Here is a 19,467-nt window from a genome sequence, read left to right on the forward strand (position 1 = left end):
ACGTGTTCGCCCTCCCCACCACGTGTACTGCTCTGCGCAGACCTGTGTCTGCCACGCTGCGGCTGCCCCGTGCTCAACCTTTGGGTTCTAGCATTAGTGCTGCTCATCTCTGCCTCTCCCCACGTCAGTCAAATGGACAGAACTGGAGCTGCCTCTTCCACTTCACCTGGCGCCCTCCTCCCAAGGGAACAAGCAAAACTAACTACTGCATCCACCCCCCGGACACAAGTATTAAGCTGCTTACAGTTCATATGTACATATGGTGTACTTTATTTTCAGTAGAGCATTACATAGTATGAAAGTGTTGGATTTTGTACAGATGTCCCTGTATGTACAGAACTAAATAAAACCGATCTCTTGGAAAGACAACATTGGACTCCACCTCTGCTATTCCAACACACAGCCCCCAGCCTGGGGGGACAGGCTTTAAGCGTGGAGAGGGATTTCCAAATCCAGTGTTTGTCCCAAGGAAGCCTGGGCAAAGCCAGCCAAGCCCCCTCCCTCCTCACACACACACTCAAAGGTACAGAAACCCACGGCCAAGCTCCTCGGAGGCAGAGGAAACCAACACAAGGACATCACAGCAACTTATGTGCCAGCCAGAACCAGGAAGGACAAGCAGGAAGGGAAGCGGGACATCCTGGGAGGTGGATGCTGGCCTGTCCTGTCGATGCCCCGCTCCAGGGCAGCGGGTGCTGCATGGCAGAGGGAGGGCCGGGGTTGGCAGCCCCTGTGCCGCAGCCTGCCCATCACTTCCACTCGGGCCTGGGCGCGCCGAGGCCGTGCCGGGCCTGCAGCGTGCGCCGCACCACGTCCTTCCACTGGTCCTCCGAGATCTGGCTGGCCCAGGGCGGGATGCCCAGGCTCGGCAGCTTCACGCCGGCCATCGTCCTCTTCACCAGCTCCACGTGCTCTGGAACAGAGAGGCCGTGAGCCCGCGGCAGGGCACCGGGAGGGCGCGGCCGCAGCCGCCGTTACCTGCGTCCATGGGGATGGAGGTGCGGCTGCTCTGAGCCCCGCCGCCTTCCGCCGCCGCCGCCGCCTCCTCTTCCTCCTCGTCCTCGCTGTCCGCCGGCGGGTCGGGCAGGTGCAGCCTCAGCATCTGCAGCGGGAGGCGGGCACGGGGGTCAGCCCCGCGCTCCGCCGCCGCCGGCTCCCCTCAGCCCCGGCCCGGCGCTGGTCGGTACCTGCAGCCGCTCCTGCAGGCCGGGGCCCGCCTCAGCGGCGGGGGGAGGCCCGTCGGCAGGGCCCTGCTCCGGCTCCTGGCTCAGCGGCTGGTACAAGTACCCGCCGCCTCCTTCCTCCTCCTCCTCCTCCTCCTCTTCTTCCTCGTCTCCGCTCCATCCCGCCGCGCCGTCAGGGGCCTCCGGCGGCCCCGGCTCCTCGGGACACACCCGCTCCGGTCCCATACTCCGCGACCCCGCCATGCACCGGGGGAAGCCCCCGCCCCTCCCGCCGCCGCCGCCCGGAAGCGTCGCCGCGGGGCCCTGTGGGTGCCGTAGTCCCGGGCCGGGAGGGCCCTCTGCTGCCGCCCTCCGCCGCCAAGCCGGGCCCCGCAGGTTCCGAGGGGCCGGGCCGAGCCGAGCCGGGCGGCGCCGGACTACGAGTCCCAGGGAGCGGCGGGCAGCGGCTGTTGGAGCGGGGCTGCCCGGCCGGACCGGGCCGCCTTCCCGCAGCCAGGTACGGGGCTGAAGGGAGCGGGAGCTGCCGGGGCTGTGCCGGGGCTGTGCCGGGGTTGGAGCTACCGCTGAGCCCCGCTATGAGGCCTTCAGACGGCGGCTGGAGGCGCGGGGCGGCCCCGAGGGGTTCGGGGTCGGCCTCGTAGAGCGGCTGGAGGGCGCTGCCCTCCTGCACCCCCCGCCGGGCCTTCGCTCTCCATCCCCGCCGGCTTGGTCAGTTTCAGCGCGGGTCGGGCTGGGTTGGGGCCGTGTACCCCGGTCCTGCACGGCGGGCGCTGCACGGAGGGTCCGGTGTGACAGAGAAAGGGGACACGGGGCTGCGTGCGAGGCACAACCGGCCACGGTAGCGGCTCACCCGCGCCACGGCTGCCCTTGGCACGGCACAGGCAGCTCGGCAGCGGCCAGAGGCCGAGATCCGTTCCAGGCGGAGGGGAGGGGGTCGGGGAATGTCTCCGACGCTCAGGTGCGCTCCGTGGGGAAGCAGCAGTGGGGCTGGGGAGGCGAAGGGAGCAAAGGGAGAAGCCAGCTCAGTAGGGGCAGGCTCTGAGCTGGGCTTTGGGCTGAAGGCAGTCAGCGGTGAGCGAGGTATCTGGGCAATAACGAGCAGGTGGAGCTGCGGTGGGCACGGAGGGATGCGTGCTCCGTGATTCCCATGTCAGACGTGAGCTTCCCCATCGGTCCGAGTGAAGCCCAGGGGCTGTTCTAGCACCGTCTGGTTCGCTGGCGCTGGAACTGCGAGCATCCGAGGCGCTGAATGTGCAAGCTTGCAGTTTCACACGGCCTTAGCATAAATAGTCAAAGCATCAGATAAATGTCAAGCACGAGTGAAGAAAGCGGCTTGTTCTTGTGCTATCTCTGACAGTAAGTTGGATGTGCTTGAAATAGAACGGTGTGCATGGGCTGCTGCGAGCTGGCTGGGCTATTTTAGGTGTTACTAACCCGTGTGGCTGGCATCTTCGGGGAGACGGGACCGAGGCAGCCACACGGTAGGATTTGCTCTCCGGAGCAGCTCTGCAGGGGCAGCAGGCTGCTCTGCTTGGGGGTGGTGGTGTAATTTTGGGGGTGACAGGAAATCCAGGCCACTTTCCGCTGGGTTTCTCTCCTTGCTTTGGGAATGGGCTGCAGCAAAGCTGATGTGAGCAGCTTTCAGGAATGGCTCTAGGTTTCGGGGTGTGTGTGTGTGCAAAGAAGCAAAGTGGACTCTGTGCGAAGGAGTGGAGCTAAGGGTGTATGTTTTTGCTGTAAGATTGTAAGCTGGCTGCTGTACTTGGAGATGGTCAGTGGCTTTCTATCTCGAATGGAATGGTTTCGTGGTTGGAGAAGAGGAGGCTCTGGGGAGAGCTGATAACAGCCTTCCAATATCTAAAAGGGCCAACAAGAAAGGTGGAGAGGGGCTTTTGACAAGGGCCTTCAGGGACAGGGCAAGGGGGAATGGCTTTAACCTGACAGAGGGGAGATTGAGGTGAGACATTAGGGAGAAATTCTTCCCTGTGAGGGTGCTGAGGCCCTGGCACAGGGTGCCCAGAGAAGCTGTGGCTGCCCCATCCCTGGCAGTGTTCAAGGCCAGGTTGGACACAGGGGCTTGGAGCAACCTGCTCTAGTGGAAGGTGTCCCTGCCCATGGCAGGGGTTGGAACTGGCTGAGCTTTAAGGCCCTTTCCAACCCAAACCAGTCTGGGATTCTGTGATCTTGAGTGCTGCAGGGGAGGGGAAGAGGAGAGGGTGTCACTGTAACAGCTTTGGAAGGTTTGCTAGTGAGAAACTGAGTGATTTTCTGGTGCTCTGAGGTGTACACTGGAGCATATGGATGATGATTATTTCAAGCATTATGTGCATTTCAGACAGCAGCACAGGCAGAGAGTCGGACCTGTTGTCTGTAGGTGCTGTATTTGAAGACCACGGAGCTGAAAAGCCCCAGGTCCCTTTGCTGGGTGCTTCTGGTGACAGAGAGCAAGGGCATTGCTGAAGGATGTCCAGAGATACTTCTCTACAAACATCCCTGTGAGCTTCCACTCGTGACAGCACGCCTGACACAGCTCCAGAGCTGCTCTGCAGTCAGCCCGTGGCAGTTGTTGCACCACGTACTCTGGAAGCACGTCCCCTGTGTTGCTGTGCCCGGCCATTGAGGGCTTCAGGTGGTGACCACAGCAGGTTATTTTGAGCACTTCTTAATTTTAGCTTCCCTGTGCTCGGTGGCACAGGAACAACTCGTTGCTGTGGTCACTTAATTGCCAACAGCAGCAGCATCAGGTACTTCAGCAGTAGGTGAAGTGTCACCTGGCTTTGGGAAACACTCCTGTTCGTGGCGGTTAATGACAGGAGCTACCCAAGCTTTCAACCCAAGTTCCTCTGCATTCTCTGTGCTTGACTGTAGCTCTGGATGGACAGTGTCAGCAATGGGCTGAACGAGGAGCTGGTGCTTGTTTAGGTGGAGCAGCTCTGGGGAGGAGAAGGGTGGCTCAGCAGGGTCCACCAAAGGGACCCACGCTGAGCTCCGTGTCGGCATAGATGCAGAAGGCAATAGCTCCTAGTGCCAATAGCCTCTGAGGTCTGAACGATTCAAGCTTCTTTTTGCAGCACACATGAAAAAGCACCTGGTTTGCCTGAACTGGGGCGTGCAGCACCTCCTGCAGCCAGTACCCTCCGGTTCTCTGGCACAGTCTGCCTCCATCTAATCAATATTTCTATGGTTTCTAGCCTACCGCCCTGCTGCTGGTGTCCTAAATGAGAAATCCCAGAGTGTATTTCACATAACAGTTGGGGGAGACGGTTAGTAAATGTTTCATGGGGATTTTCCTGCTCCCCTTTCCCCCCCAGGCTGTGCCCTGTGTAATCTTTAAAGAAACCCAAGGCATCCTGCCTAATGCCAAATGCATTCATGCCTCGTCGGAATGAGGTTGGAAGGTGGTGTGTTTATGTCCTCATCTATGTCATATGAATTATCATTGGGTGATAATGAAATGGAATAGTGTGCCTAGTTGTAGGACAGAAAAGAACTGTGTTAGACTCATGTTTGCAGATAGTGCAGAGGGAGGAATGGCAGCAGGAAAATTGGCTTTGGGACAGGAGACTCGCCCTGTGAAAGGATTTCCAAAGAAGGCAGGAGAGGAGAGAGCCTGGAGCTGGATGGGGGAGTGGGGAGTCCTCAGGAGATGGGGCTGACCCTGTGTGCGGCTGAAAAGGGGAGAGCAAGTGCTTGGCAAAGGCGGGAAGACATTGGGGTGGTTTTGGGGTTGTGGCCAGTGGCAGAAGAGGAAGACGGATGTTTTTACTGCAGTCAAGTTTGGAAGAACCCTGGTAGGTTGCTAAATCCTGTGTCTCCCTTTACCTTTTAATATATGATCCTGTAAGGATTACTTCATGCTTCTGATTCATTCCTTTCATGAAAAGAAAACAGCATTCCTGCATGCCCTGGGTCTGTGCTGGCAAAGCTTCCTGATGTGTTTGCTCTGAAGGGGTATCCCCATCCCAAGCTAAGGCAAAGCGTGGCCAACTTCAACCCCATCACCCCCACCACTGCCCCAGGGAGTGGGTATCTCTGAGAAAACCTGTCCCAGTAACTGATGTAGGGAAGGACAGCAGGGCACTTGCTACAGCATCAGCATCCTTTCCTACAGTGTTGTAACCGGCTGGCCCTTGGGCTCCTGCCTGTCAGTGACTGGATTCATTTCTTAGGATGTGTAGCCTTTGTTTCCTGTGTCCCTGTGACTCATTGTAATTGTGAAGCTGTGCAGGCTCCTGTTTGGTGGAAGGACTGGTGTCCTGCTCCGGCAGCACATGGATCGAGTGAACTCCCAAGTGTGAAGAAGAGCCTTCCCAGCCTTCGTGGCCAAAAAGGCTTGGCACCAAGCCTGCCTGCCATGCCAGGCTGCTGTGCTTCTCTACCCCAGAAGGAACCAAGTGGAGAACTTGGAAGCAAGATTAATCCTCTTGATCTTCCAGGATCAGGTTCAGCCTGAAGGGTGTTGAAACTGTTGATGCTGGTGGTAAAGTCCAGCTGAGCTCCTTGGGGCTTTCACAGAATCACTTAAGCAAGAAGTGATTTAGAGGGAAACACTGGTTAGATTTGCAGTGGTAACCCATGACTAGGCAGGAAACACATTTAGATATGTGAAGTCTTCAACAGAGTCCGAGAGGTGACTTTGGTGGTCTCCATGGAAACTCATCCCTTCTCTTCTGTAGCTTTGCGGAGGACTTGTACAAGAGCTGCTGCCTGCCTTTAAACATACTATAGTGATTTAAGGCATTGGAACAGGCTGCCCAGGGCAGTGCTGGAGTCACCATCCCTGGAAGCGTTCACAAACCGTGTAGATGAGGCCCTCAGTGCCATGGGTTAGTGGTGGCCTTGGCAGTGCTGGGGCACTGTTGGACTGGATGAGCTTGAAGGTCTTTTCCAACCTGGTTGATTCTGTGATGCTGAGAAGAGGGGTGCTGTCGCCCACCCCTGTATCAGGGAGGCAGTTGCTTTATGTGGGGGTCGCTCTTTGGGTTTCTTTTGTTGAGTGTTGTTTTGGTTTGTAACGCTTTCCTCTGCCGTTCCTCACCACTGATCCCAAGAGCATGCTCGCTTCCCTGTGGCTCTGTTCTTTTCACCTTCAGGATTGGCTCTCACGGTGTGTTTTCATTCACGTGGACAAGTTGTTCTGGCGTGCCCATGGTGTGTGTACATGACCAGGGCACAGCCAGGCACACAGCACCGCTGCCTTCACAAAGGTGCTTGCCTTGGGTCTCCTGTCCAGCACCCTGAGGGGGGTTTGTATGTGAGGGCATCTCTGCTTGCTCAGTTACAGTACCTGCTTCCCAAGGGGACAGTAAAACCATCCCCAGCGAGAATACAGTGCTGTGACCTTTGTAGCTGTCATTCAAGGCAGACCTGCAAGATGGCTCGTGTTATTTTAGCGTCCTGCCTGTGTTACAGAGCCAGGTGGCAGCGCGCTGGCCGAGGAAGCATGCGGCTGTGGCACTGGGGGCCCTGAAGACCGCCTGGCTCGCGGGGAGGAATGCTACGGTGGGCAGTGCACTTGGAAGGCGGGCCGCGGAGGGTGAACCACGCTGCCGTGGCCGTCGGGCACAAGGTCTACTCCTTCGGTGGGTACTGCTCTGGAGAAGACTATGAGACCCTGCGGCAGATTGATGTCCATGTCTTTAACGCAGGTAAGCGTGCATCGCTGCGGTACGCGGAGGTACGCGGCTGGCTGGCTCCTTAACGTGTTTCACTCTGTAACAGCCTGCCTGGCTCTGATTGCCACAGAAGGTATTAGCGTAGATGGGAGCCTCTTCCCTCCTGCAGCCCTGTGTTTGCAGCCTCAGAAGCAGGACACAGAGGGCTGTAGTTCAGCAATGATTTAGTGCAGGGTGTCCCTGCCCATAGCAGGGGGGTTGGAACTTGATGATCTTAAGGTCCTTTCCAACCCTGACTATTCTATGATTCTATGGCAAGGACACCCTGATAGGATAAGGGCTCACTAGAGTAACCACATAGTCCATGGCTTGTTTTGCGCTTGTTCTCTGTGTATGCTAACTCAAGTAGGTGCAAAGAGGTGATGTTTAGATGGTTCAGGTCCCCATCCAGTTTGCAGCATGACCCTAGTGTGGAAGGGGTGGGAGGCAGAACACTCAGTTAAGTCTTCAGGTTAAGCTCCTTTTAAGATGCCTGACCCTTTCTCTCTCCCTGTGACAGCATTTCAGGTGAACTGCAGACTGTTTTCTTCTATGGTTTGCATTGTGTCAGCGTTGAAAACAAAACTGGAGGCTGTATGCGTGGTAAAGGCAGGGTGTATTTGCCATGTAACACTTGCTGTGACTCTTGCCCTGTCATTAAACCCTGTAATACCTGGTAATTGCTCTGGCTAATGCTGAACGTGACACGCAGGCTGCCAGGAAGCACAACCTGTAATCACAAGGAGCTCCTTTTAGTAACACAAGGTTAGCAGGGAAAACTCCAATATGAATGGGGGTAAAGGAGATAGGCAGCTGCCTCCTTTGGAGCTTAAAACCAAAGCAAAAGCAAATAAACCCTCTTCCTACAAAGCTGCTGGGTTGTTTTAGTTAAACTGTACCACTTCAAGTCTAAAGGATGCCTTCAGACGTGTTCCCTCCTGTTCCTAGGGAGTTATTCCTGTGCTGCCCATTCTTCCAGCTTTGAGTCTCTTCACGAGCCTGAAGTCCTGTCCTGAGCCTGTTTCTGTCCCTAGTCCTTGGGTCCTCCAATGTTTCCTCTAGTCTCATGTGTGACGGGGTGGTCATGACCTGGGAGCACCTGCAGTGGGCTCCGCATTTGACGTGGGCTCAAACTTGTGCTTCCAGTGTCTCTGCGTTGGATCAAGCTGCCTCCAGTGTGGACAAACAGCCGAGATCAAGTGAGGGAGGTGCCCTACATGAGGTATGGGCACTCAGCAGTGCTCATAGATGACACCGTCTACATATGGGGTGGTCGCAACGACACCGAGGGAGCCTGCAACGTGCTCTATGCCTTTGATGTCAGTAAGTTCCAGCTTCTCGCTCTCCCGTGCTGCAGCTGCTCTTGCTGAGGCCTCTCTGCCCCACCACACTGCTCACAGACTTGGGTTTCTGCACACTTGGCTCTCTGTAAAACCCTTTGAACAGAGACTGCTGAGCTTGTCCAGTAATCAAACTGGGTTTAACTTTTCAATCAGCTTCGTGCGCTCGCTCTGATAGTAACTGCAGCTGAAGTGTTTGCTCTGTGTGATGTGCTGTTCCTTAACCATGGCTGAAGGTCGCAGCAGGAAGGGGCTAGAGCTCTCAAGGATTGTGCTTCCTCTCCAGGGTGCTCCTTCTTTCTGAAAGCATGAGGGAGGGTGAGGAATAAGACAGAGAAGTGTTCAGGGCCAGGATGGAAAAATGAGGGAAGGTGTGAGTCAAGTTAGATAAGCCTGGAAAATAAACTCTTCTTGGTTGGCTTCTCCATCGTGGTGCTGGAGAGCCTGGGGAGAACACGCACCATCAGGAGCTGGGTGCACATGAGTGTTGGGAAAGGAAGGGAGTACATCTGGATTCTGGAGGCAAGTCCATCTAAATACTGACCACCAGCTGCCTTGCTGGACTTGCAAGGGAACTGCTTGCTCTGCTGCTTGGTCATGGGTTCCTTCATTGCTAGGAGATGTCTCACAGCTTGGAGCTGCTCCCTGGGCACAGGGTTTCTCCCTTCCCCTGACACATGCAACTGGGAAGCCACCAGTGAGCCTCTATCTACACAGAAGCCTTATACTGGGAGCTGTCTGCTCCCCCTGCCAGCTCCAGTGCTTTAGCATTAAGTGACAGTTAACAACAGGCCAGACTTGAGTCCTGTCCGAGCCCTCTGCAGCTGCCTGCACACAATGTGCCTGTCCCCTACCAGCCCTGGAAAGTGAGGCTGGCAGCTGCAGCCCCATGTCTGTGGGGCAAGTTCCACTGCAGGGGTGCCATCAGGCTGGTTAAAGCCCTGGTTAAACGCAGTTGTATCCCCTGGGGCATTGAGCAGATCACGAGTCAAGGTCTTCACCATCTCTAATTTGACATGTTGTGCTTGGGTGAACCCTTGCTGATACCATGTGACTGGGCTTGGAAGCAGCCCATGAAGGTAAGGAACTTGATAGCCACGGCAGCTTTCTTACTAGAGGCTGTCCAGGGATTGTGTTGACCTTGTGAGACCCGTTGTGTGGTTCCAGCTGGAGCCTAGGTGCATAGCTGTGGCCATGGGCCAAGTTCACACAAGTTATCCCTGTGAAGAATGCTGCTTTGGCTCCGGAGTTACCACATCTTGAAATAAGCACTGCTCTTGGCAGCTCGCAGCAGTTAGCTGCCTGGGGGCTTATCTGTGCCTCTCTGGGCTCTGGGGACAGGTGCCTGTGCTTGGCAGGGAGTGAGGCTTGGCTCCCCGCTGCCCTGGCATGGAGAACAGCTCTGGCTAGAGTTAAAGTCCTCCCCTAAATCAAGCCAAGCCCTGGAGCTGAATGTGGCTGGTGCAGGCTCCCATGGAGCAGTGTGAAGGGTGGAGAGTGAGGAGGGGATGAGAATGTAGCAAGAGGAGCAGATAAGATAGGGAGAGCTGCACTGCAGAGGTGCACGCTAGCTCTCTTGACATGGTGAGCTTGTGGTTAAGTGGCTTCTGCCTGGCTTTAAGGGCTGGTTTTCCACTGTCAGTCAGCGTGAGGTCAGCTTTGCCACGTCATTGCTTCGTTGTAATTGAACCTGCAAATGCAGTTGGTAAGTGACTCACACACAAGTAGGCTTTGCAAGAGGCACAATAAGAACAGAATTGCTCAAGCAGTGCTGTGCTACTCACGCTTCAACTGCGAGCTGCTTGTCAGGTCAGGCAGAGCCAGGAGCTGAGACCTCTGCCACCGTGTCCTTCTGCCTGAAGGAGCCTGCAGCCTCACCAGAGGAGCAGATGCTGTGTGTGAGAGAGGGGTTTCTGCCCAAACCATGAAGAACAGCAGTAAAGAGCTGTCCCATCCCAACACCTCCTGTGTTTGCTCAGCGTTGCTTCCTGCTGTGTTTCAGACACGCACAAGTGGTTCACTCCAAAGGTGTCTGGAATGGTCCCGGGAGCAAGGGATGGGCACTCCGCTTGTGTCCTGGCAAAGAGCATGTTCATCTTCGGAGGTTATGAGCAGCTGGTGAGTCCTCTTGGAAACTGTCACTTGGCAATCCCTTGGGAAAGAGGGGTACCCAGGCAAGCTACAGGGGCACATTTGTACCCATAGTTGCTTTCCTTTTATAGCTCAGGCAGGTTGCAGTGTTAATTACCCAGGTTATGCTGCTTGTTCTGTGGAGAAGATGCTTGGGGAAGTAGGTGTAAAAAGAAATGGTGGGCTTTTTCCTTCCCCAAACCGTACAGATAGGTAAAAATAGTTGGGTTTTCTCTCAATTTTTTCCTGGCTCACTTCTCAGCCAAATTTAGGTAGCAAAATATATAACATCTTTAAAAAATACATTTCCCTTAATTTGGCTGAGAAACGACCCAGAAAAAATCACTTTCCAGTCTCTGCAGTGTTGCTGTGAGGTTTTGTCCTAATCTGGTACATGTTCCTTGTGTTCTGTACCTGCTCATCCCCTCCAGCAAGCTCTTGCTGTCCCGTTAGGAATACCTTGAGCTGGAGATCATCCTGCACTGTCTGTCAGTGTGCCTGATGCTCCTTTGAGCAAATCCTTTGGTTCTGATCTTAAGAAGTGGGTAAATATCACTTCAGTCTATCACCAGGCTCCAGGAAAGGTGGGCAACGTCACATCTGTTTATTATGGCAGAAAGCTGGAGCTCTGTTATGGCAGCCCCAGCGTGATTCCCTTTCTTCTGAGGGCAACAGCTTGCCAAATCCATGATCTTGATTACAGCAGCGGGAGCAGTTCAAATGGGGCTTGTTTTTAACCAGTCCCAAACAAGGCTGTCGCTGTCTCCCTGCCATCTCTCCTGCCTGGAGTCTGCTCTTTGTCTAAATGCAGGCTTTTCCAGGCAGTTTGGATCCCAAGTTTTGTGGGATCCTTAGAACCATGAGTGTATTTGCTGCTGGATGTTTCGCTTCCTAGAAGTGATCTTAGCTTCTAGCTCTCATCAGGCGGGCTTAACAAAGCCAGTTTGACTGTCCCATTAGTGCCCCTTTCTGCTGCATGGGATGGGGGCCAGTTTCTGCTGTTAATGTGTTTGCTTTGTGCTACATACAGTACATACAGTTCCTTTGGGGGAAGGAACTGAGCACCAAATACATGGGAAAGCTGCAGGGAGAAACAGGACATCTTTGAGGAGAAATAGGCTTTGCTCCCTCTTGTTAAGTGGTAAATGTGCTGCCTGCCCTGACATCTTGGAGCAAGCACTGTGTCTTTTAGGAAGTACTGACTCTGAAGGGGTGCTCCAGGTCTGTAGGACAGCTTCCTTCCATGCTTCCCAGTCCCTTTGTGACCCCTTTGTGTCTTGCTGTCTTCCAGGCCGACTGCTTTTCAAACGATATCCACAAATTGGACACCACAAACATGATGTGGACCTTAATCTCTGCCAAGGTCAGTGTCTGCTTTTCACACTGGTTTGCAGAAGGGGGTCTTGTACCTGTTGTTCCCTGGGGTTGCTGCCTCACAGTGACCTCACAGCTTCTGTCCGCTGTGGATGGGATGTACAAGAGGGGACGTTCTCCAGGAGAGGAGAAGGCAGCCACCCCAGCTCCTCATCAGCATGGGTAATCTGCATCCTCCCTGTTGTGCTGTCCCTGCAGGGCACGCCGGCCCGCTGGAGAGACTTTCATTCAGCGACCATCATTGGAACAAAGATGTACGTGTTTGGGGGCAGAGCTGATCGGTTTGGGCCTTTTCACTCCAACAATGAGATCTACTGTAACCGCATTCAAGTGTTTGATACAGAAACAAACTCCTGGCTGGACTCCCCTTCGACTCCAGTGCTTCCTGAAGGCCGGCGGAGCCATTCAGCATGTGAGTGGGGACCTGCTGAGAGACAAGGGCAGTGGAAAGAGATTCCTGCCTGCCTCGGAGTCTGGGTGCTGGGTGGAGATGGGGGTTAGCAAGGGGTCCACAGAGCCTGGCTTCAGTGGGAGAGCTGCTGCTCACCAAAGAGTCTTGCACGCAGCCCTGCACGTGAAGTGATGTAATGAGGGTGGGTAGCCAGGGCCATTTTGCATTGTGTTTGATGCTGGGATGGGGACCTGCTGGGCTCTGCCTTGGGTGGCACACTGATATCTGTGCTTACTCCCCACAGTCAGCTACAATGGGGAGCTATATGTATTTGGTGGCTACAACGCACGCCTGAACAGACACTTCCACGACCTTTGGAAATTCAATCCAGGTATTTAAGGCTTTCAACTTGTTGCTCAGGGCTCTTCAGTGTGTGAGTGCTCAGAGGAGCATACTCTCCAAGGGCTGGGAGCATACCTGGGGGGAGATATCTCCAGGGAGATACTGCTTGAACTCAGGAGAAGAGAATGTATCAGCTGTGGAAGAAGGGGCAGACACCCCGTGTTAGGTTATGGAGAAGGGAAGTTAGAAAGGTGAAGGCACAGCTGGAACTAAATCTGGCCACAAAAGGTAATAAAAGTACTTTTACAAGTGTATTGGCAATAAAAGGAAGACCAAGGAGAATCTCCATCCTCTGCTGGATACGAGGGGAAACCTACTGACTGAGGATGAGGAAGAGGCTGAGGTACTTAATGCTGCCTTTACGTGCCCACTCAGCATGGGTTCATGAAGGGCAGGTCCTGCTTGACCAACCTGATCTCCTGTGATAAGATGACCCGCCTGGTTATGAGGGAATGGCTGTGCACATTGTCTGTTTGGGCTTAGGTAAAGTATTTGACACTGTCTCCCACTGGTCTCCTAGAGACACTGGCTGCTCATGGCCTGGATAGGTGTGGTGTGCTCTTCAGTGGGTTGGAAACTGACTGGATGGCCAAGCACAAAGAGTAGTGGTAAATGGCATCACATCTGTTCGGTGACCGGTCAGTAGTGGTGTCCCTCAGGGCTTGGTGTTAGGGCCAGTGTTTAATCTCCTCACTGATGATCTGGGTGAGGGGCTCAAGGGCACCCTCGGTACATTTGCAGATGACACCAAGTTGGGGGCGAGCATCGATCTGCTGGAGGGTAGGAAGGCTCTGCAGAGGGATCTGCACAGGCTGGATCCATGGGCTGTGGCCAGTGGTGTGAGGTTCAACAAGGCAAAGTGCTGGGTCCTGCCCTTGGGCCGCACCAACCAACCCCATGCAGCACTTCAGGCTTGGGAAAGAGTGGCTGGAAAGCTGCTCAGTGGAAAAGGACCTGGGGGTGCTGATTGATGGAGCTGAACATGAGCAGCTTGTGCCCAGGCAGCCAAGAAGGCCAACAGCATCCTGGCCTGTATCAGCACCAGTGTGGCAGCAGGGCCAGGGCAGTGATCATCCCCCTGTACTGGACCTGTTGGTCTTAAAGGTCTTTTCCATCTGAATCTAGATTCTGTTCAATGAAATGGCTTTTCTTCAGCAGCATTGACAGGAACTTGCTGCCATGTTTGGGACCTCTTCCTCAGACTGTCTCCAAATCCTAGTTAAGAAGTGCAGAAGGAAGTATTGCTGAACGACACAGCTGATCGAAGGGTGGTTGGCAAAACCCTGGTCTTAAATACACAGAAGCACTGACAGAAAGTAAGATAAGGGGAAGCAGTGGGGTTAGGGGAGCAGGAGATGGTAGCTGGGGAAAACACTCCTCTTGAGCTGCAGGATCACCATACCACACTCCCCTGGTACCCTGTCGAGCTGTGCAGCAGAAGGGGTAGCTCTTCAGCTGGTACCTGAGTCACCTGGGGGTTGTTTTAGATCCCTCGGGCTCTTTCTGCACTCCAATAGACTGATCTTGTTTGCTGATTGCTTTGCACTGTGAAGTCACCTCAGAGCAGCCAGCTTGCTGCTCCCCAAGCTGATCTATGAGCTTGGGTGTGAGAGCTCCTGGAGCTTTCAGGGCTGTGCGTTAGCGATTAATCACCCGCTGCATCCTTGCACAGAGAGCAGCAAGGACAAAGGCTGCCGTCTTCTTCCCCCCCTGGTTCAGTTCCCCCTGCTCCCCTCCCACAACCAAGCTGTCCCAGCAACCTCCCCTCTGCGGTGATGCTCTGCGCTCAGTGCCTGCCGCCAGATGGAGCTGGTTCCTGGGTCTCCCTCCAGACCTGGACCGCAGCAGGGTGCTGGGGATGGAGCCTGCCCGCCCCTGGAGCTCTGCTTTGTCCCGCTCCCTGTGATGGCCAGCCTGCTGCTGGGGCAGCCCTCGGCGCCTGGTGTCCAGGCTTTGCAAGAGGAAACCTCTGCCTTAGAAGCAGAGAAGGCCACCAGCATCCTATCCTGTATCAGCCATAGTGTGGCAGCAGGGCCAGGGCAGTGATCATCCCCCTGCGCTGGGCACTGGTGAGGCTGCATCTCAAATCCTGTGTTAGGTTCTGGGCACATGTTGGCTAGTCGGTGTCTGTGGGGCAGCGGGCCTCCAGTTTTGTTTAAACCCATGACCTGCTTCTTCCCAGTGTCGGCCAGGCTGTCATGACAAGCTGCTGCATTCTTTTCTGCCCCTTAGTTTCTCTTTCTTGGAGGAAGATTGAGCCCAAGGGGAAAGGCCCATGTCCTCGGCGCCGGCAGTGCTGCTGCAGAGTGGGGGACAAAATCATTCTCTTTGGAGGCACCAGGTGAGTTGTGTGGCTCTCTGGAAGGGTTTGCCATCCCCTGCAGCACAATGTGCCTCTATGCTCTGCCCCGGATATATTGGATAAATGGATATATTCCCATTTTCCCTGGCAGTGTAAGAAACCACGTAGGTCAGGACTGCTCTGGAAGAGGCCAAGGGGGAGATGAAAGCTTGTGACTCTCCTGGTGACAAGCCTTCTTGTACAAGCAGAGGCCAAAGTGTGTAACATCCTGCTCAGGAGGGGATGTGCAGTGGTCAAGCTTCCTGTGAAAGAGGTGATGGGGAGGAAGGAGAAGATCCTGTCATCAGAAGGACCAGTATCTTAACCTGCCTTGCTATAGCAGACCTCAGACTGATTTATCCTCCCCTATATGCTGCCCTGCATCTCCCACTGCTGTTTCTTTCACTGGGGAGTGTGGTGTCTGCCAGGCTGCAATGGGATGTCAGCTCAGCTGGGAGCTGTTTGAGGAGCTCAGCACACAACAAGGCAATGTTCCCTTCTGGGCCAGGGTTCCTTAGCAAAGTTTCCATTCACAATAGGGACCTGATGTTGGGGATTTAGCTGTCAAGCACTGAAAGCGACACTGTCAGGGTGCAGGACAGCTGAATTTGGCCAACAGCTGCTAAAAGAAAGGAAGTGGCCCATCACCAGGACATGCTCTGTGCTATCTGTAAGGACAAACTGCAGCTCTGGAGCACAGGCCTGTTTCCCAGCATCTTTGGGGCTTTCTTTGGGATCCTGGAAGTGGCTTTTGAGCGGTACTTCTAGAGACAGGTTTGGGCAGAGAACAAGGGAGGGCAGGTTCTGCTGATGGGCTGACCCTTGTGTGACAGTGAAGGGCCTTCGTGCCCCAGGGGAGCTGGGGGGTGTGTTTGGCTGTAGGATGTCCATATGTGTGTGAGGCAGTGCTAGTGCAGGTGGGGTGTGCAGAGGTGCTGAGTTAGCCCAGCCTCCTCGGGAGATGCTGGGTGCTGCTAGAAGGGTTGGAAGGGCTTCATGGTGGTTTCAGATGCTCCCGGGTCCTGCAGTGTGGGTTTGTTACAACCGCTGGTGTCAAACCTAGGCACACCAATGAAATATTAGCAAAGCACAACAAATTTGACATCAGCTTTTTGGACTTTGGTTCACTTCTGCCAGGGAGTGCTTGTTTTCTGCACTGAACAACTTCAGGATTCAACCTGTTCGTTAATCCAGCCTCAACCTAAATGTGGGCCAGTTCATCCCTAGGTCCAGAGAAGGGCAACGGAGCTGGTGAAGGGCCTGGAGCACAAGTGTGATGGGGAATGGCTGAGGGACCTGGGGGGTTCAGTCTGGAGAAGAGAAGGCTCAGGGGGGACCTTATTGCTCTCTACAACTGCCTGAAAGGAGGATGGAGCCAGGAGGGGGCTGGGCTCTGCTCCCAAGGAACAAGGGATGGGACAAGAGGAAACAGCCTCAAGCTGCACCAGGGGAGGTTTAGGCTGGATATTGGGAACAATTCCTTCCCCAAAGGGCAGTCAGGCATTGGAACAGGCTGCACAGGGCAGTGCTGGAGTCACCGTCCCTGGAAGCATTCACATACTGTGTAGATGAGGCCCTCAGTGCCATGGGTCAGTGGTGACCTTGGCAGCGCTGGGGAACGGTTGGACTGGATGAGCTAAAAGGTCTTTTCCAACCTTGCTGATTCTGTGTCTGTGGTCCCTAGTGTGGGATAGGAAGAGCTGCTGGTAGCCAGGAATGCAGCCTGCTTGGACCGGAGGAAGGCCGTAGGGAAGGGGGGATGGCGGTGGGGCCAGCGCTGGCTTCCTGTGGCAGTTATCAGGTGTGTTCTGGAGCTGCCTGGAGAGATAAGTTTTCCAGGAAGAGGGAGTAATGGAGAACTCCCTGTGGTCTGCTCCTGACCTGTGCTCCGGGAGGGGGATGGGGATGGGGATGGGGATTGGGAGGGCTCCTGGAGGGTGAACCAGGGTCAGCGCTGGAGGATGGGCCGGCACAACCCCTTTGTGTCCTGCCTTCCCTTACAGCATCCAAGGGGCACTTCTGCAGCACGTTCCCAATGCTTCATCCCCTTTGATAGTCCTGCCTGGACCCTGCTCTTTACCCCAGCTGGGGTCTGACACTGTGCCCAAATCCTGTCCTTGTGTCCCATTTAGGTGACCAGGAAGTCTTGTAGCACTAAGCTCAGTGTTCCCATTCTGCTGTGTCACAGCCCGTGGTCTGGTTTCCTCCCAGACCCTTCAGCATGCAGAGACCATCCACAGGGAAGACCGAGCCAGAGAGGGAATGCTGTAAAACAGAGTTTGGGTGAACAGATGCTGATCCAGGGGCTTGATGCAGAGCTCTAGCTTGCTGGGCTCTGGCTGTCTGCTGCTCTTGAACTCCAGGCTTTCCCTAGCTGCTTGCAGCTTGCTGATTAAAACCACAAACGAGGTGCCTGCTGCTTCCCTTTGAAAGATAAGGGATGGTCTAGGGTTTCCTGTGACGTGGATGGGAGATTAGATTGTGGCATGGGGAGCACACAGGGGTGGAATTAAAGGGGCTCTTGCCTGTATCCGGGCAGATGGGATCCATCAGCAGCAGGTCTGTGTGGGCAGTGAGCTCTGCTCTGCAGCTTGTGCTGGGGTCATAGGAACAGGGGGGGTGCAGGTTCTGTCTCGTCCCCCATCAGATGTGAACTCAGTGGGTCATAGGTGGGGAAGCAAGTGACACTGGGGTGAGAAGTCACTGCCTGAGGTCCCAGCTGAGCGGTGAGGACACACTAAATTGCCTTGTCACAAACCAAAGCAGGACTTAAAACCCCTTCCCTTTGTTCCCAATGCTCCAAACACCACCCGCCATGGGAGTGCTTCCGCTGGTCCAGGCACCTCTGCTCCAGCACAGGCTGGTCTCTGTGCTAAGGGTGCCCAGTCTCTGGGGTGCTGTGGCTGTTCCATGAAGGGTGCAGAGGCAGGAAGTGATAGGTGAGGCTGTCTGTTCCATAGGAATGCCTGGAGTCGTAGCTCCTTGCTGCCACACCAGCACCAACATGGCAAACTGGGATTGCTGTAAGTGACTGTGGCCCTCATCAGTGCCTGTCCCATGCTCGGTTACAGCCTGAAACGCTGTCCCCAGTTTGGTACAACCAGGGAGCACTGCCTGGAGCCCATAGTGATGCCTGGGGGACTCCAGGGGAAGGAGCAGTGTGAAACCAGCCAGATCCTGGTCCATGTTCCTATGGGTGGGAGGTGCAGCAAAGCACCAGGGATGGGGCAGGCCTGCAGCTGAAGTCAGTGTGCTTGCTGGTGGGAAGGGGGCAGCTCCCCCATTCCCTGCTGTGGCTTAGAGGAGATGGTGTGTGTCTCTGTGCCCGGCTCTGTGAGGACCTAGGGAGGGGGGCCCAAGGGACCATAACTGATGGACAAGTGTTTTGTCACTCACTGACACTTCTCTTGGCTTCTGCAGCCCATCTCCAGAGGAGGGAATGGGAGATGAATTCGACCTGATGGATCACTCGGATCTCTACATCCTCGACTTCAGTACGTGAGCACTCCCTGCCCAGCTTGTGCCTCTCACCACAGGGTGCCCTGCGAGCAGGCCCTGCTGTGGAAGCACCATCCCATGTCCTCAATGGCTCCAAGCCCCTGCCTCTTGTTGGCAAGCAGCTGGTGTGCATGGCTTAAGGCTGGCCTTATGGCTTGTTGTGGGAGCACAGGAGACTGCTCTAGCCTGCCCCTGGTGTGCACCCTGCCTTGTCCCTCATAGGGGCGGCCAGGGTGCTCTGCCCTGTTCCCCGTGGTCCTGACTGCACAATTCCTGACCCCAAAGTGTCCAGCCAAACCCCACTGTGCCTAACTGCCTTCTCCCTGCAGGCCCCAGCCTCAAGACACTGTGTAAGTTAGCAGTGATTCAGTACAGCCTGGACCAGTCCTGCCTTCCCCACGACATCAGGTACTGTGTGCCCTGCTGGGAGGGCACCCCATGGCTGCTCCCTGTCCTTGGGGGTGCTCCAGCCCTCGGCACTGTGATGATGCTTTCTCTCACTGTACCCCATCGCTGTGTTACAGATGGGAGCTCTCGGCCATGACGACAAACAGCACCATCAGCCGCCCCATCGTCTCCTCCCAGGGCTGATGTGGGCTCGTCCCTCCACCGCCCTGCCCTCGCCCCTCCACACACTGACCTCTTGCTCTACTGCCTGCATGAGTTTTTAGCCCTTTCGATCAAGGAAACAGTGAGCTCGGTTCGTCTTGCCCCAGCCAGGCCTCCCTCTGCCCTCGTCTTCCTTTGGGCAGCATGAGTGTGCAGGCAGAGCTGGCCACTGGGGAAGGAATTGGCTTGCCCCAGCAGCACAACTGTGAACTCTCCTCTTTGCTGATGGATCCAGCACCTCCTGCCTTCCTTCACCTTGCCTACGGAGCTGCAGCTGCACTGGCCTGGTCCCTGGCCACTTCCCAAGGGCCTGAATCAACTCCTAGCACCAGCCATGGCCCTGGGGTTGGCCTGGGGCTGTGAACTGTTCCTGTGCTGCCTCCAGAGAGCAGGGATCTCCATGCCTGCACATGCCAGTGCTGACCAGCTCCCTGGCACCACGCTGAGCCTGACGTGGGGGCCTGGGCCCAGCTGGACTCTCTGCCCAGCTCCCTTGTGAAACAGCAACCAGGGGGGGTTTATAAATGCTGAGGCAGACTTGGTT

At 55.3% G+C, this 19,467-nt stretch overlaps 2 protein-coding genes across 5 annotated transcripts; one reads left to right on the forward strand and one right to left on the reverse strand.

Moving 5' to 3' along the window:
• Nucleotides 1-246: 246 nt before the first annotated feature.
• MEA1 (male-enhanced antigen 1) lies at nt 247-1,489 on the reverse strand. The gene is made up of 3 exons (XM_061367148.1): nt 1,188-1,489; nt 979-1,102; nt 247-913 (listed from the first exon to the last, which is right to left on the reverse strand). The coding sequence occupies exons 1-3, from the start codon at nt 1,425-1,427 to the stop codon at nt 750-752; spliced, it is 528 nt and encodes a 175-aa protein (XP_061223132.1). The 5' UTR covers nt 1,428-1,489; the 3' UTR covers nt 247-749.
• A 48-nt stretch (nt 1,490-1,537) lies between these two features.
• KLHDC3 (kelch domain containing 3) lies at nt 1,538-19,357 on the forward strand. 4 transcript variants are annotated; one of them, XM_061367137.1, is made up of 11 exons: nt 1,538-1,680; nt 6,597-6,832; nt 7,985-8,161; nt 10,181-10,296; nt 11,600-11,671; nt 11,881-12,094; nt 12,378-12,464; nt 14,708-14,816; nt 18,237-18,310; nt 18,644-18,722; nt 18,839-19,357. In XM_061367137.1, the coding sequence occupies exons 2-11, from the start codon at nt 6,679-6,681 to the stop codon at nt 18,903-18,905; spliced, it is 1,149 nt and encodes a 382-aa protein (XP_061223121.1). In that variant the 5' UTR covers nt 1,538-1,680; nt 6,597-6,678; the 3' UTR covers nt 18,906-19,357. The 4 variants fall into 4 exon arrangements, with proteins under 4 accessions (XP_061223121.1, XP_061223123.1, XP_061223122.1 ...); XM_061367139.1 differs by lacking the exon at nt 1,538-1,680 and adding an exon at nt 1,870-1,892; XM_061367138.1 differs by lacking the exon at nt 1,538-1,680 and adding an exon at nt 2,367-2,540.
• Nucleotides 19,358-19,467: the final 110 nt, after the last annotated feature.

This window comes from Neopsephotus bourkii, unplaced genomic scaffold, assembly GCF_033783945.1.
Source record: "Neopsephotus bourkii isolate Nb327-2 ecotype Australia unplaced genomic scaffold, CSIRO-AGI_Nbou_v1 NB_1373, whole genome shotgun sequence".
Taxonomy (NCBI): Eukaryota; Metazoa; Chordata; class Aves; order Psittaciformes; family Psittacidae; genus Neopsephotus; species Neopsephotus bourkii.

What these genes read in the sequence shown, in the direction of transcription:
- MEA1 (XM_061367148.1), bottom strand. Translation starts at nt 1,427, where the DNA reads ATGGCGGGGTCGCGGAGTATGGGACCGGAGCGGGTGTGTCCCGAGGAG. An exon ending in GCCTGCAGGAGCGGCTGCAG is followed by an intron (nt 1,103 to 1,187) that starts GTACCGACCAGC and finishes CTCCCGCTGCAG; the next exon opens with ATGCTGAGGCTGCACCTGCC. An exon ending in CTCCATCCCCATGGACGCAG is followed by an intron (nt 914 to 978) that starts GTAACGGCGGCT and finishes TCTCTGTTCCAG; the next exon opens with AGCACGTGGAGCTGGTGAAG.
- KLHDC3 (XM_061367137.1), top strand. Translation starts at nt 6,679, where the DNA reads ATGCTACGGTGGGCAGTGCACTTGGAAGGCGGGCCGCGGAGGGTGAAC. An exon ending in TGTCCATGTCTTTAACGCAG is followed by an intron (nt 6,833 to 7,984) that starts GTAAGCGTGCAT and finishes TTGTGCTTCCAG; the next exon opens with TGTCTCTGCGTTGGATCAAG. An exon ending in GCTCTATGCCTTTGATGTCA is followed by an intron (nt 8,162 to 10,180) that starts GTAAGTTCCAGC and finishes GCTGTGTTTCAG; the next exon opens with ACACGCACAAGTGGTTCACT.